General features: G+C 43.3%; 1 protein-coding gene across 2 annotated transcripts; it reads left to right on the top strand.

Annotated features, from left to right (window-relative positions):
• Positions 1–9,900: 9,900 nt before the first annotated feature.
• Positions 9,901–15,618, top strand: rnf169 (ring finger protein 169). Of its 2 annotated transcripts, none has more exons than XM_083772940.1 (7): positions 9,901–10,507; positions 11,420–11,481; positions 11,880–11,980; positions 13,083–13,182; positions 13,435–13,612; positions 13,903–14,144; positions 14,398–15,618. In XM_083772940.1, the coding sequence occupies exons 1-7, from the start codon at positions 10,105–10,107 to the stop codon at positions 15,211–15,213; spliced, it is 1,902 nt and encodes a 633-aa protein (XP_083629066.1). In that variant the 5' UTR covers positions 9,901–10,104; the 3' UTR covers positions 15,214–15,618. The 2 variants fall into 2 exon arrangements, with proteins under 2 accessions (XP_083629066.1, XP_083629065.1); XM_083772939.1 differs by having other exon boundaries at positions 9,901–10,513.

Below are 15,618 nucleotides of genomic sequence, written 5' to 3'. Positions count from 1 at the left end.
GAAACTGCGGGTGCTACCCCCATCTAATACTAATAGGCACCTGTCTACTTGGCTTTGCGTTGGTTCAAGGTGCATCTATCCAAATGGTAGCTGTCTGCAGTAATACTGTACTATTGTCAGAGTTGCTTGCTACACTACTAACTGCATCTGCAACACTGTGGTGGTCAGCCTGTCTGTCGTTGCCGTGGTCGGCGCGTCTATCATATGCGCTGTATACATGAGTATTGACTGGCTGTTTGATTGCAAACTGTTTTGTGGTGTCTGCGCCCGCAGCCCGCACTCTTCACAGTGAATGCCCTGCGTTCTACAATTACGCGCGACATGCCTGCCTACCAGACATAGACAGCAACAAAACAGCACCTGCCCAATTGTTTCCTCGGTAGTGTTTCTCTTCTTAGAGCGCTCTCTTGATTCTCTCTCTAGGGGGTCATGCGTTCCTTGCGTAAGATTGGCCGTTCTCTCACGGCTCTCCACTTCTTTTTGTACAAATGAGGTTTCTTACACTGAACGTATATTGTTCTTTCCATCACCATCCTCATCACCGCCAGTTTGACGAGTGAACCCTAATGTGATTTCCTCCGGTATCATTTTCATGAGAATTGGGCACAATACGTTTCCATACGTGTCGGATACAACTCCCATTGAATCTAGGCTTCTTGTCTAGTGCAGGCATGGTTCCCAAACGTTTTGAAATCACATTGCATTTTCATTTTCAAATTGTATACATACGCCAATTCCAAAATGAAAATGCATTGTGATTTGCTTTTGCTTCAACTCCAAGTGTGCTCATTCTATGACCAAAGGAAAAACCAAAGGCAAATCACATTGCATTTTCATTTTCAAAGCTACACATGCCAATTTGAAAATGAAAAAAAGGTTGAAGGTTAAAAAGCATATCACTTATTTCATTTGAATTTTCGAAATTGCATTTTCATTTTAACAATGTCCACTAATTAGTGGGGCATTTTTGAAAATCAATTGATCTTTTATTAATAATTTTAATTGTGTCATAGAATGAGCACATCTGTATTTTAATGTAAATGCTATTGCATTTTAGATTTATTTTTGTCTCAAGAAATGCGTTAATGATTTGTAAATGAAAAGGAATTTCTCTTATTTCAATTAACTTTTCGTATTTGCCATATCATTTGAATTTTGGCAGCTTTATGCTTCCATAGTGGATCTGCTACTTTATGAAAAAACACAAAAAGTTGGAGATAAGAGGTTTCTGCCCGACAATAACAATTAGTTGGCTTACTGGTTCAGTTGACCACATACACACAGTAGTGTGTTCTTATCAGCTAGACCTTCAAAGCAACATGTGACAGTTCACAGAATGTAAGTCACAGTATTACACCCTGTTTCGCTTTATATACCATGAAATAATTGCTATTTATGTATGCCCTATATTAGCAGTGGTTAAAAGTAACTATAAGTACTGTACTTTACTTGAGTATTTCCAATTTCCAATACTTTTACTTCTACTTGATCTACTCCACTACGAATTCATGATCTCAGTGGCAAATATTGTACATTTACTCCACAAATTTATTTGAAACTATAGTTACTAACTTACAATTAGATAGTTATTACAAAACCACTGTCTGTCTGTCTGTCTGTCTGTCTGTCTGTCTGTCTGTCTGTCTGTCTGTCTGTCTGGCTGTCTGCCTGCCTGCCTGCCTGCCTGCCTGCCTGCCTGCCTGCCTGCCTGCCTGCCTGTGCAGTATATGGACAGTGGATAATCACATAACCCCCACGTCAGCCCTCTCTGTGGGTCCTCTGTCTCTTTTAACTTTGATTTGAATCACAAGTTCTGCCGTTAACTCTCATGACTTCTTTATTGAGTTAAACTGTTGCTGGCTCAGAGCCACTACTCCATGGGACTCTGTTCAACAAAGATCTGACTACCTTTCAACAGCTACAGTAGAAGTCATCATGAAATATGAAACCATTGTCTGGATGCTGCTGGCTGGCTTTGCCATCGCCTGTAAGTTAATTCAATCAACTTGTCAGTTCCCGTTTTCGTCTTAGTCTTTGTAGATTTTAGCAGTTCATAGTACAGTAACTTTTTTTAAACATTTGTTTTGGGGCTTTATTGATAGGCCAGTAGACTGACAGGAAATGGGGAGAGAGAAGGGGAGTGACGCGCAGCAAAGGTCGTTGGGATCAGGATTTGAATCCGCAACACGCTGTCAGACGTCAGGCAGGCAAGTCTGGCATTGCTGCCTGGGGTGCCCGGACCCCCAGGCCGGTGGCCTGGCCTTGTAGTACAGTAACTTGATTATGGAGTTACACTGTTACAGTATGTTTTTCTTTCTTATCAGACAAAATATTTTTCTAATAATTTCGAGACGTCAAGAGTAGACTTTTCCTGTAGAGTTTTGATGAGTGTGAATTCCACATTTCATCATATGATCATGTTTTTGCTGTTAGATTGGAGAGGGTTTGTGTAACTGTATTGTGCTGCTTTGTGGTTTCATGTTGTGTTCATCCTGTTCACTCGTCCACATTTCCCTTTCACCGTGTGGCCCAATATGTTAGATCTACAACTTCAACAGTATTGTTTTTCCAATTATTTTCAAAAAGGTTCAAAATCTTTCACATTTCTTCAAACGTTTTCTTTTTTTTCCAGAATGTTTTCACAATAGCAGACCAGACCTATACAAGCTTGTATGCCATTACATATAATAGCCAAAGTATAAAATAGGGCTTCATAAGAAATATTTAGCCAATACACACACAAAGGGCCAGTACAGTACAATACATCCCTTTTTAAAGTGCACTGTTGCACACTGATTTGTTGTTTTCAAATCAGTGTGTTCCTGTTTGTGTTCTGTAATCTGTATAGGCTCCTCTTCAGGCTCCTCCAGCCTGCACTTGCCGTAGCACTTGCCAACCTTGCAGGCTGATGCAAAGGCTAACATGTCATTTCGATAGCATGTGATAGAGTCATCTGTCTATCAAATAGACAGGTGAATAGTTAATTTGCTGACCTAACATCCTATGGTTTATAGAGTTTCAATGTACTGATTTTCTTTTTTTTAGTGGTGCAACCACTCCAAGGAACAGCAATGTCCATGCACGTTCACCTATGTATGTGACGTTCACCTATCATGTATCATGTTCATGTATCTATGAGCACCAGTATAATGAGTACCAGTAGGGGCGCTGTTTGCCAGAAACAGAGATAGGGATAGTGCTGCCTGATAGTGCTGCCTGCTAATGAGAGAGAGAGAGAGAGGTGTTTTTATGTATTTCTATGCATTTCTTGTATTACCATGTGTTTATAAATCACTCTGGATTAAGAGCATCTGCTAAATGCCTAAATTGTAGTTGCAAATTGTGTGCAGGTGATGTGGGCATGGCGGCTGACCTCACACCGTTTCCATGGGGATGTGTCAACTACAACAACGGTATATGTCGAGACATATGCCTCCCCCTTGAGCTTCAGTTCGGACCCTTTGGCTGCCTCAAATCATATGTGTATGTTTATATAATTTATTCTGTTTTCATTTCAAGGACCCCCAGTTTGATATACAATAGGCAGGCCACAGGTTTTATCACAGGAACCCCAATCTACTCTCAGAGTTACAGACCCAAAAGCCAAAAGGGTCCCCTGGGGTCCCTAGACACAATGTTGAGAAGCAGTGCTTCATACCAGTTGATTAGCTCAATGTGCAACATTGTTTTCTCACTCAACAGTAAAGAAACCAACATGCGAATTTCTAAAGATACGACTTAAGCACTTTTAACTTGTTTTAAAATATTGCAATACCGCTAAAATACTAAATAAAATAAAAAGTCAAAAGTAATGAACAATCTATACTATAAAAACATTGGCCAAATTGTCGAATATTAACTAAGAATGAGGCAAGAATTGTGAAAATACTGCTCACAATGCCTAACAACACAATATTCTTCTGTGGAACCGTGAGTCAAACTATGTAATGCCTACAATTTCAAGTGCTTGTAAGTGCTTGTACTGGTGTCTCCAGTTCAAATATGATTATTTTGGGAGGTCAGGGCCTGAAAAGTTTGAGAATCAATGCTTTATACCACAGCATAATATCAAATATAATGTGATGTAGGCCTAAGTGCTCACATGAAAGCTGGTTTGACCGTAGGGGTAGGGTGAGATGGGAGAGATTATCTTTGTTATTGTTGACCGCATTTTGTTCACTGCTGTTTGCACATATTTTTTTTTACATATTTAGGCCTGTTGGAAATTGTATATTTTCTTTTGTACTTTTTGATCAAAGTAGATACAGTAGCTAATGGAAATCAAGACACATATATGAGTTGTACTTTTGTTTGACTATATTTATTGTGAACAGTAACAATATAATAATAACAACAAGAACAACAACAACAACAACTTGTATTTGTATTGTGACAAGTCACACATCATCAGCAAATAATATTTTAACCCATGCAGTTGATTTTCTCAGTTAATATTCTATAAATGTTTTATCTCTCCTGCAGATGCTGTGTCCCTCACAAACTGTGAGACTGTGTCCTCAAGTTGATCCACCTCTGCCTCTCTAATCAGTCTGCGCACTGTTATTTTGAAGAAAAACTGATACACAATAAACAGCTGTTGCAACTGATGTGTTGTTCTGTGTTAACAGACAGACAGACAGACAGACAGACAGACAGACAGACAGACAGACAGACAGACAGACAGACAGACAGACAGACAGACGGTGTCACACAAAAATAGCTAATCTATAAGCACACCGAGTATGGTTTTTGAGTGATGCAACCACTCCAGACAGCTATGTGTCCCTGGGTCTGTCTGTCTGTCCAAGCACGAAAATAGTACAGTACAGTACAGTACAGTACAGTACAGTACAGTACAGTACAGTACAGTACAGTACAGTACAGTACAGTACAGTACAGTACAGTACAGTACAGTACAGCTATCCTTACACCTGGGAAAAACTGAATCCATCCTCTTCGGATCAAATAGTAATCTCAGCAAGGCAGATGGCTTCTTGGTTAGAGTGGGTGACACACGAAAAGATCAAATTACCTACCTGGGTTCCATCCTGGAGGCCAATCTTTCCGGTGATAAAATGGCCACCAACGTAATCAAAAAAGTCAATCAAAGAACAAGATTCCTTTACAGGATCTCCTCACTGGTCAGCAAAAACACCTTGAAGACCTTAACAGGAGCCCTCGTACAAGGTTTCTTTGACTATGCATCCACCTCTTGGTACCACAGCACCTCAAAGGCCCTTAAAACAAGGCTCCAGACCTCCCAAAACAAACTGGTCAGGCTCCTACTTGGCCTCACCCCCCGAACCCACCTCACCCCTGCCCACTTTGACAGGCTGGGATGGCTTAGGGTCGACGACAGAGTACAGCATCTTGCAATGGGTCTGGTCCACAAGATTCGATACACCACCAAGATACCCATGTACCTAAGTCTAAATACTTCCTTAATGTAAACGAAGTCCACACCCACAACACCAGAGGGAGTGCAACAAACCATGTACAACCCAGATTCGGCACAAACAAGGGACTAAATTCTTTTCGCTCCTATGCCACCAAAATGTGGAACGCCCTACCAACAGTCATTAAGACATGTGAATCCCTTGACTCCTTCAAAACCGCTCTCAAAGGGCACCTACGGATGGCTGCAATTCGAAACTGGCCTCTGTAAAATCTGAATCCCCCACCCCCATTTCCCCTCACTGTATAATGTATCTTTTCCCTTTTTTGCTTCCTATATGATGAATTCCTGTTCTGTTCTTTAGCTACATAGAAATGTCTATTTGTATGTCTCTAAATGTTTGTATGTCTCTAAATGTTTTGATGAATTGAACAATGTGGACCCTGTTGTAAACAAGTGTAATGCTTAATTGGGTCGTCCACTCACAGTTAACAGTCTTTGTATTGAGTTTGTGCTTAAAATGTACTGTTAATAAATATTTCAATCAATCAATCAATCAATCAAAACAGTACAGTACAGTACAGTACAGTACAGTACAGTACAGTACAGTACAGTACAGTACAGTACAGTACAGTACAGTACAGTACAGTACAGTACAGTACAGTACCACTCACTTCAGACAGGTCTGATTTTGAAAAGTTTTGAAATGTATATTTACACAATATGCAAACAAAACAATAGTGAATTTATTTATTTTGTGCCATTTTGTGATTTATGTTAAAAAACAAAACTAATTCATTTTGATATGCAAAGAAATTCTACAAGATCACAGCTTGTAGATCTGCTATTTGTGAATATATATATATAATATATATATATATATATATATATATATATATATATATATATATATATATATATATATATATTTTTTTTTAAACCAATATATAAAAATACACGTCTTACACAAGACAAAAGTAGCAGATCTACTAAATGTCGACTTTTTTTATTACGTTGGTGGCCATTTTATCACGGAAAGATTTGCCTCCAGGATGGGACCTAGGTAGGTAATTTCATCTTTTCATGTGATAATATTGTCACCCACTCTAACAAAGAAGCCATCTGCCTTGCTGAGATTATTATTTGATCCAAAGAGAATGGATTCAGTTTTTCCCAGGTGTAAAGATAGTTTGTTATCAGCGAGCCAGGTGCAGATTCTACCGAGTTCAGAGCTGAGGGCCCTTTTCAACATGCTTGTTTGTTCCTGTCCGAGACCAGCAGTGCCGAGTCATCTGCGAACAGGAACAATTTGCAGTCACGAGCTGATGTCATGTCGTTTACATTAGGAACAGTAAAGGCCCTAGTATGCTTGTGGAAGTTACACCACAGCTCACTGGTACATATGATGTTTCCAATTCCACTACTCATAATATACTTACAATCTTTTTGATTGATTGATTGATTGATTGATTAACAGTTTGCAGAATTACAGTACAAGTACAACTCAATACAAAAACTGTTAACTTTGATATAAATTCATTACAAATTAATAGCATATTCAACTCATGATGCACATATCAGTCACTATCAGTCACATAACTATCTTTACACCTAGGAAAAACAGAATCCATTCTATTTGGATCAAATATAATCTCAGCAAGGCAGATGGCTTCTTGGTTAGAGTGGGTGACAATATTATCACACGAAAAGATGAAATTACCATAGGTTCCATCCTGGAGGCAAATCTTTCCGGTGATAAAATGGCCACCAACGTTATCAAAAAGGTCAACCGAAGAACAAGATTCCTATACAGGATCACCTCACTGGTCAACAAAAACACCTTGAAGACCCTAACAGGAGCCCTCGTACAAGGTTTCTTCGACTACACTTGCACCTCCTGGTACCACAGCACCTCTAAGGCCCTTAAAACAAGGCTCCCGAGGGGGCACGCACAGTTGGTAGTGCTGTCGCCTCACAGCTAGAAGGTCCTGGGTTCGATTCCCACTCGGGACACTGTGGGTGCTGGCGGCGTGTTTCCTCCTCCGCGTCATCAGTGCCCACACCCGAAGGCGGGGTTGGCGAAAGGGCCTTTCTGTGTGGAGTTTGCATGTTCTCCCCGTGTCCCCTAGGGTAGGTAGTGGTACCCTCACAAAAAACATGCAGTAATCCTGGTCACTAAACTGCCTCCCCCTGGCCAGCCGGGGCGCCTGATGGAGGGGAAAGGAACTGGTTGGAATAACGTGTTCCCTCCACGTGCTACGTCCAACCAGAGAAACTCTCCCCCTGTCAGGTGTAAAGGAGCAACTTGGACACTCAGGCATGAAGGAAGCATGAGTTCAAGTCCGTTGCTCTCCCCTTGTCCCCCATATATGGGGACTAGGTTGGTGGAGGGTGTGTAGAGCCCAGGATCACATTAGATGATAGACACAGGGGTGAAAAATGGGTTACAAAATCCTGGGATAAAAAATATATAAAAAAAAAAAACAAGGCTCCAGACTTCCCAAAAAAAAACTGGTCAGGCTACTACTTGGCCTCACTCCCTGAACGCAACTCACCCCTGCCCACTTTGACAGGCTGGAATGGCTTAGGGTTGACCGAGGTTCCTGGCTGTTTGGACAGACGTTAACTATCTCCGTAGACAACGCCCTGGTAACGTCTGTCCAAACAGCCAGGAACCTCGGTGTTGTCCTGGACAGTCAGCTCTCGTTCAAAGCTCACATCACAGCTGTCACTCGATCCTGTAGGTTCACACTCTATAATATACGACGAATTAGACCGTTCCTCACCCAGGAATCAGCCCAGCTCCTAATCCAGACAACAGTCTTGTCAAAACTCGACTATTGTAACTCCCTCCTTACTGGCCTACCAGCATGTGCACTTAAGCCTCTCCAGCTGATCCAAAATGCCGCAGCTCGCTTGGTCTTCAACCAGCCAAAATTCTCACATGTCTCCCCCCTGCTCCGCTCCCTCCACTGGCTCCCGGTCGCTGCCCGCACAGAATACAAAACTCTGATGCTGGCATTCAAGGCAACCAAAGGTATGGCTCCCCCATATCTTGCAAGTATATGATTGAACCCTACAAACCCTCCCGCGCACTCAGATCAGCCAACGCAGGGAAGCTGGAAGTACCCTCACTAAAAACGCCGGGACAACGCTCCACACGTCCCAAACTCTTCTCCCTTCTGGCTCCAAAACTGTGGAATGCACTTCCCATTGCAGTCAGAACTGCAGCATCACTCCCAATCTTCCGCCGTAGTCTGAAAACCCACCTTTTTAGACTCCATCATGGCCCATAGCACTTACCCTACCCCCTTAGATAGCATTTCTATAGACTTAGATAGCATCTGATACAGACTTATAGCATGTTATGTAGACGGCATTATAATTGCATTGTATAATAGTCATAGCACGCCATAGTACATATGTACTGTATAGCATAGTAGTATATATATATAGCTTATATGTATAGTCTCATAATATAGATATTCCACTGTTACTTTCTTAGCTTACGCATGTTTTATGATAAATGCTTTTGTGATGTATTCCCATGCTTTTGTTCCTGATTATTGTAAGTCGCTCTGGATTAAGAGCGTCTGCTAAATGCCTAAATTGTAAATTGTAAATTGTAAATTGTTGACGACAGCGTACAGCACTGCAGGTCCAACACTGCAGGTTAAACAATATATTTATTGCATTTTTCCTTTTTTAACAAACAGACAATACAACAAAACAATACATAATACATCAGACAATACAATACAATTACTTAAAAATGAAAAACAAACAAAAAACAAAACAAGAACATACAGTACATACATATATAAATACAGTATAATAAAATAAGGGCACTTAGAAGACTAAATTAATTTTGCTCCTATGCCACAAAAATGTGGAACGCCCTACCAACAGTCATTAAGACATGCACATCTCTTGACTCCTTCAAAACTGCTCTTAAAGGGCACCTACGGACAGCTGCAATTCGAAACTGGCCCCCGTAAAATCTGAATCCCCCACCCACCCCTGTTCCCCCTCACTGTTTATGTTTCTTTTCCCTATGATTTCCTTTTGACTATAGTTGTGTAGCCTATATTCGTAGTCTCTAAATGTTTTGATGAATTGAAAATGGTGGGCTCTATTGTAAACAAGTGTAGGTGTCGTCCACTCACTGTCTTTGTATTGAGTTGTACTTGAAATGTACTGTAATTCTGCAAAATGTTAATAAATCAATCAATCAATCAAGTCATATGCCTACCTACTTTTACTCACAAATGTATATAATTATAAACACATAGTATACAGCTATCTTGATTGTATGTGCAGGCAGTCTGGCAGTGCACTGCAGCCAAATAGCCAGAACTGACGGGTATTGGAATAATTGTTTGATACAGAGCTATAATAAACTAAGGTTTAATCATCATGTTATTGAACCATAAAGTATTTCGTAGCGGTAGCGTGCAGCACCGCCCAGTCCAGATGTGAGCTTCTTCAACCGAGCGCACCTCATCACTTGTTTCCAAAGAATGGTCGACGAGGTGCGCTGGTTTCAAATCCACCGGGCCTGCCGACACCACGCAGCGGGGCGGCGATGGAAGCCGCTGCAGTGACCGGGCGGGGCTTGATGTTTTCAAATTCAGAGAGTATAGAAAAAAGATGGCGACTGGCGGCGGGTTCATCTGACTGATAAACAGAGACCCAAACACAGCAACGCCATGTCCGCTCCCGAGCCGCTCAGACCCGGCTCTACCCCGCGCTCGCAGCCGGTGTCTCCGCCGGAGGAGGACCGGAGGAGGAGAACCAGGGCCCCTGCGGCCTGCTCGGAGGAACCTCCAGCAGAGGATCGGAGCGCAGGGTCCGGTGGTGGCAGTTGCGACCGCTGCTCCTCTTCCTGTCCGCGGTGTCTCCAGCGGGCGGGCCCCGGCGGGGCCCCGCCGGACAGCGCCGGGCCCCGGTGTTGTTGTTGTTGCTGTTGTCCCTTGTCCCTGTCCCGGCTCCGGGGCTCGGCATCGGGCTGGGCTCCCCTCCTCAGACGAGGAGGAGAGGCCCCGGGTCCGGCCGGCGGGGACACCGAGCGGCGGAGGAGAAGCTGCCCAGAGCGGAGAGAGGCAGACACCGGTAGAGGTTTGCTTTGATTTCCGTTTGTGCGCTTTGTGGATGTTTACAACGGCGGAAAATAAATAAATAACAATATTTTTTTTATTTCAATAGAGAAATGAATGAAATGTTATTAATATAGATATTGTACTTTTATTTGTTTACAAACTGACTTCAAGTCTTGAAATAAACAGGCCTGTTTAGACTATAGTTCTAGACTGTTCATAGCCATGGTTCAACTTCACATGACGCTCATGTTCCAGGGCTAATGAGTTACAAAACCTGCTTTAGAATCCGAGGTGGAAAGCCTGTTTATCTTTCGAACAGTTCTGGTGTGTGTGTTGTTTTTAAATGGTGGAACGGGGGTCCACAATTAAACTCCAGGTCTACGCTTAGGTTAACTTTGTGCCACTAGGTGGCGCTCTGGCCCCACAATATTGTCACTTGTTGACATCGCACGTTACTACTATTTTCTAGTTTAGACCTGACATGTTCAGACATGTTCTCTCTCGCTCTCTCTAATTCTGTATGTGTGTTGGGCGGGGTAATCATTACTGAGGAAGTGAGTGATTGAGATAATATACATAAGGATATTGCAGTAAGGGGTGAGTAGATGTTGAGATGAATGGATCCAGCTGTGCTGATGACACAGGACAGCTGTGAATGTCATTTTGAATGTCATAATAAAGTAAGGATTAGTAAAGGTCTCACATTTGAAACAGTTGTATCTGACAGACAGTGTTTATCCCTGTAAGACAGAGACAGGGTTGTGTTTCTGTAGGACAGACTGGCAGATGGACAGACAGACAGCTTTAGTGGTCTCTGTACGTGATTCTTATATTAGTACTAACTAGGTATTCTAAGTCTAAGAGCATAGTAGCTGTATAGATCAGACAGACAGATTGTGTAACATTAGTCTTGTGTTTTGCTCAGACATGTTCCTATGGCCGTCTCAGATCTCCAAGCCCACTGAGCTTCAGTGTGAACAACACAAGGTGAGAATCACTCTGTCTTAACACGCATGAAGGTTCTTCATCCCACATCCCATCTGCAACAAACCACTTCATACAGGACATGTCATACAACAACATCCTTAACCAATAAAGACCTGTACAGTACAGTATTTGGCCACGGACCCTGATCTGAAAATGTTTTGTTCCAGGGACCCCCTAGAAGAGATTTGTGTTAAAAAATTGTTTATTTATGAGTTAATAAACAAGCTATTCAACAATGTTTTTTACTATTGTCAGACTTGCAACTTAAAAAGTGTGTGTGTGTGTGTGTGTGTGTGTGTGTGTGTGTGTGTGTGTGTGTGTGTGTGTGTGTGTGTGTGTGTGTGTGTGTGTGTGTGTGTGTGTGTGTGTGTGTGTGTGTGTGTGTGTGTGTGTGGCAGAGTGGTGGTGTGTTGTCAGATTCTGAAAACGAAGAGCCTGTTGGGAAGAAGACAAGGATGGTTTCTGCCTTCATCAGAAGAAACGCCAAATCCGCCAAAGAGTATGTCTCCTCTCCTGTGTGATCCCTTTTCAGGGTTCCCACAGCCATGAAATTCCTGGAATTATTTTGAAAATAGGGGGGGAAATAAAGAAATATCCAGCCCTGGAAAATATTTGGATGTGCATTGTTTTGGGCTATTGATTTGATTACAGCCTAATGTGTACCGGACATGACAAAATGAACAGATCTACAAGCCCACAACGTGCTTGCTGCAGCGTGATCCTATGTCCTAAGATAGGTGTCGGTGTAGCAAAAACTTTGGCACAAAGTTTGGAATGGAATTATACCATACTATAGTCTATGCTTTATTTTTGCAACACTGCCTGTCTTTGGGCATAGGAGTAAGAGACTCATTGTGCTGAATGATTGTTATATACCGGTAGTTAACGCCACCGACTGTGGCGTTTTCTTTAACGTGGCAGATGTTACTAACAAACTGGTCTGGTTGTCTGTCTGTGAGAATGCTCAGTAATGTTACAAAGTAATCTAAATTTAACTCTACGAGGATACAGATGGAACCAAATGGACCTGTATTTGTACCACCCGCTCATATTGATCACAATTCCTAAGTTTGGTAAATCATTTATGAACAGCAAATCAGTTTGTGTGCCTCAGCCTCTGCAAGGAAGGGCTTGTGTGTGTTGTCGTTGCTGCTTGTTCTTGGTCAGTGTTGGAGGTGGATCTGTGTGTGTATGAGTTGTCAAGTGGCCGTCCTCTTCGTGTTGGTTGCGTCGACCAACATTTTAATTGTGTAGATTTTCATTTGTTTTGACCATTTTTGATAAATAAAAAAAATCTTGCTTTCTTGGTTGTCAATGCAAATGTGCGACCTCAACAACACCTTCCCTGGGGCTCGCGACCCATAGATTGAGAACCACTGCTGTAGAGTGATAGGTTCTTGGTTTACCTTAAATTACCTATGACCCTAGATTACTATGTCTATGCATTTGACGTATCGCCTTGTGTTTATCTTGTCACTGTCAGCCGCTATGGATTAAGAGCATCTGCTAAATGCCAACATTGTACATTGTAATGGATAATAAAGTCTTCTCTATCTTTATCTGTGACCTTTGGTTTGTGGTGTGTTTGTTTTCCTCCTCAGTGTGTCCCAGAGGACAGTCCAGAGGAGCCAGAGCTGTACAGACTCGGTAGAAGGAAAAGGGAAAGTGCGTCTCGTCTCTCATCCGTCCAGCTTGGATAAGGTAAGAAATTACACGTTCCATTCTGCTTGTTTATAAAGCCTTAATATGCCAGTAATATTGTTAGCTTCTCAATGTAAGCGGCCCTGACACACACACACACAGACTCTCTCCCCATGCGTGTGTGTCTCTGTATGCCACTTATTGACTTGAAATACAACACTACTCATCACACAAGCTAAGCAAATTAGTAACCACAAAGTAACGGTAAACAACAATGAATCTACAAGTGTGTGTGTGTGTGTGTGTGTGCAGATATGCGTCAGTCACAGCGACACGGCCGGCATCCTGCTGTCATCTGAGAACAGCCTGGGTCTTCGCTCTCTCTCCGCGCCCGTCGCCGCCGACAGAAGACCCGTTGCCTGGAGCACACTGATGACGTCACCGCCCTCGTTGTGCCCCGCCACGTCCTCCCAGCAGCCCCGGGTTTCGAGTAGGCCTGTCACAATTATTACATAATCGTCTAATCGCAATTATTTGACATAATCGAAATTATTCTTGCATAATCGTCAATTGTTACCATGTTGAAAAATGTCCATACGTTTCAAATTGTTTTTCCAAAAATAGCAGAAATGTGATTACAAAGCCTAAAAGTCTAACAGAATTTTTTTATTCTATTCAGAATGTTCCAATGTTAGATGCAAAAAGAAAACACAATTACATCGTTAATCGCAATTATTCATGTGACAATTAATCGTCATCTTAAATTTGTAATGGTGACAGCCCTATGTTGGAGCGCCACGCTGCAGCCCCAGCAGCAGCAGCGCGAGCGCTCGGCCAGTCCAGAGAGCAGCAGCGACAGTATCTCGGAGGAGCTCAACCACTTCAAGCCCATTGTGTCGTCTCCGTGCACGCCCCCCAAGCGCCTGGCTGACGGCCGCCTGCTGCAGCCCTCCATCGTCAAGTCCACGCCCCGGAACCTGACCCACGGCCTCCAGAGTGCCAACACGGCCACCAGCTATGAGGTAACGTACAGTAGCACAGAAGTTCTCACTCAGTCTCACTCACTTCTCACTCAGACTACAAGCTACAGTAGGCCTGATAGAATTAACCAAAAAACTAGAAGAAGTGCTCCTCGGAGCACAGGTCGTGGAGGTTATTGAGGCCTCCTTGTGGCACTATAATAGACCTGTTTCTTCCTCAATAATTGACATCCCTTGACGTGGTCTAACAAAAGTTTTCAGCTGTGATATTTTGTTTTTGCTTTCATCCCTGGAGGTGGGACCAGCCCTGCTGCAGAAGTGGCGACAGATCGAGTTGGACCGTAACCGTAACCGAGACCCATCCTTTGTGGTGGCCTCCAAGGCGACCCTGACCAGCCCCGCCGTGGACAGAGAAGCCACGGTTTGGCCCACGGACGACGCAGGCGCAGAGCAGGGTGGCTGCGGGACTGTGGATGAGGTCAAAGGGCGCATCAGGGTCGACGCCATGAAGGGGTCGGGAGACAGAGACACCATTTTCACCATCCACAGGAGGGCGCTCTTCCAGCAGACGGAGGAGACAGACACAGCCAGCCGGCAGAAACAGCTGGTACGGGTTTTTGTCCCGGCGCGTCGTCTCAGTGGCAGTCTGGACCCCCACCAGACAGGGTCAGCAGCACCTAGCTCGCGTACAGAAACTCCGCTATGTAAAAAACAGACGTTTTCACCGCCGAGCGACAGGAACTCCCGCTCGGTCCGGTCCGGTAAAACGGAATCGCTGAAAGACTCACACAGGAAGGTATCTTCGGACGGTGGTGGTCGCTCCTCCAGGAGAGGCCGGAAGAGGAGCCACAAGAGCAGACACTTGGAGGAGGGAGCGCCGGGGTCGGAGGTCAGGCGAGGAAGTCAGGAGATCGTGGTGGAGGAGGAGGAGGAAGAGGAGCACTGTGACGAAGAGGAGCGCTGCCTCCAAGACGGAGCGCTGGCTCTGAGGCTCCAGAGACACTTTGATCTGGAGCGGGATGACCCCGTCCCCGACAAGTACTTCCTGAGGTCGTGGTCGTCCAAGCAGAACCGGAGGAGGTCGAGACGAATTGCCAAACAACATTCATGAGGAGAGAGACAGTTGTTAAAAGGTGTTAAAAGGAGAATTCCGCCAAATAAACAGTTTTACATTTATGTTGCAAATATAGACAACCCAGTGAAAACTTAACCTGCTTCACTGAGGCATACTGCTGGAAAATGTAGGTTTATAATCATTAAAGGGGGTGGCATTAATATATTTCTGTTAAAACAAAAGGTTTTTGTTAAAAAGTTAAAGCTCTATTTCAATAGTAATCATTGCTTATTTGCTAGGGTGTTTGTTTCGTAGCAGGGGTGTCCCTGTCTCCAGTTCTTCAATAAGAAACAACAAACATTTTCAGGCCCAAAGAATATCATCCGTCAGCTTTACTTGTCTGTGAACCTTTTTGTGTCATTACTTCCTATTTATCTTGTTGTAGCCTGTGTGAGTTCTCTC

Source organism: Protomyctophum parallelum (assembly GCF_964188405.1).
Source record: "Protomyctophum parallelum genome assembly, chromosome: 9".
In the NCBI taxonomy this organism is placed as follows: domain Eukaryota; kingdom Metazoa; phylum Chordata; class Actinopteri; order Myctophiformes; family Myctophidae; genus Protomyctophum; species Protomyctophum parallelum.
This window is presented reverse-complemented; position numbering and strand designations above follow the sequence as displayed.

What these genes read in the sequence shown, in the direction of transcription:
- rnf169 (XM_083772939.1), top strand. Translation starts at nt 10,105, where the DNA reads ATGTCCGCTCCCGAGCCGCTCAGACCCGGCTCTACCCCGCGCTCGCAG. An exon ending in AGAGGCAGACACCGGTAGAG is followed by an intron (nt 10,514 to 11,419) that starts GTTTGCTTTGAT and finishes TGTTTTGCTCAG; the next exon opens with ACATGTTCCTATGGCCGTCT. An exon ending in ATCCGTCCAGCTTGGATAAG is followed by an intron (nt 13,183 to 13,434) that starts GTAAGAAATTAC and finishes GTGTGTGTGCAG; the next exon opens with ATATGCGTCAGTCACAGCGA.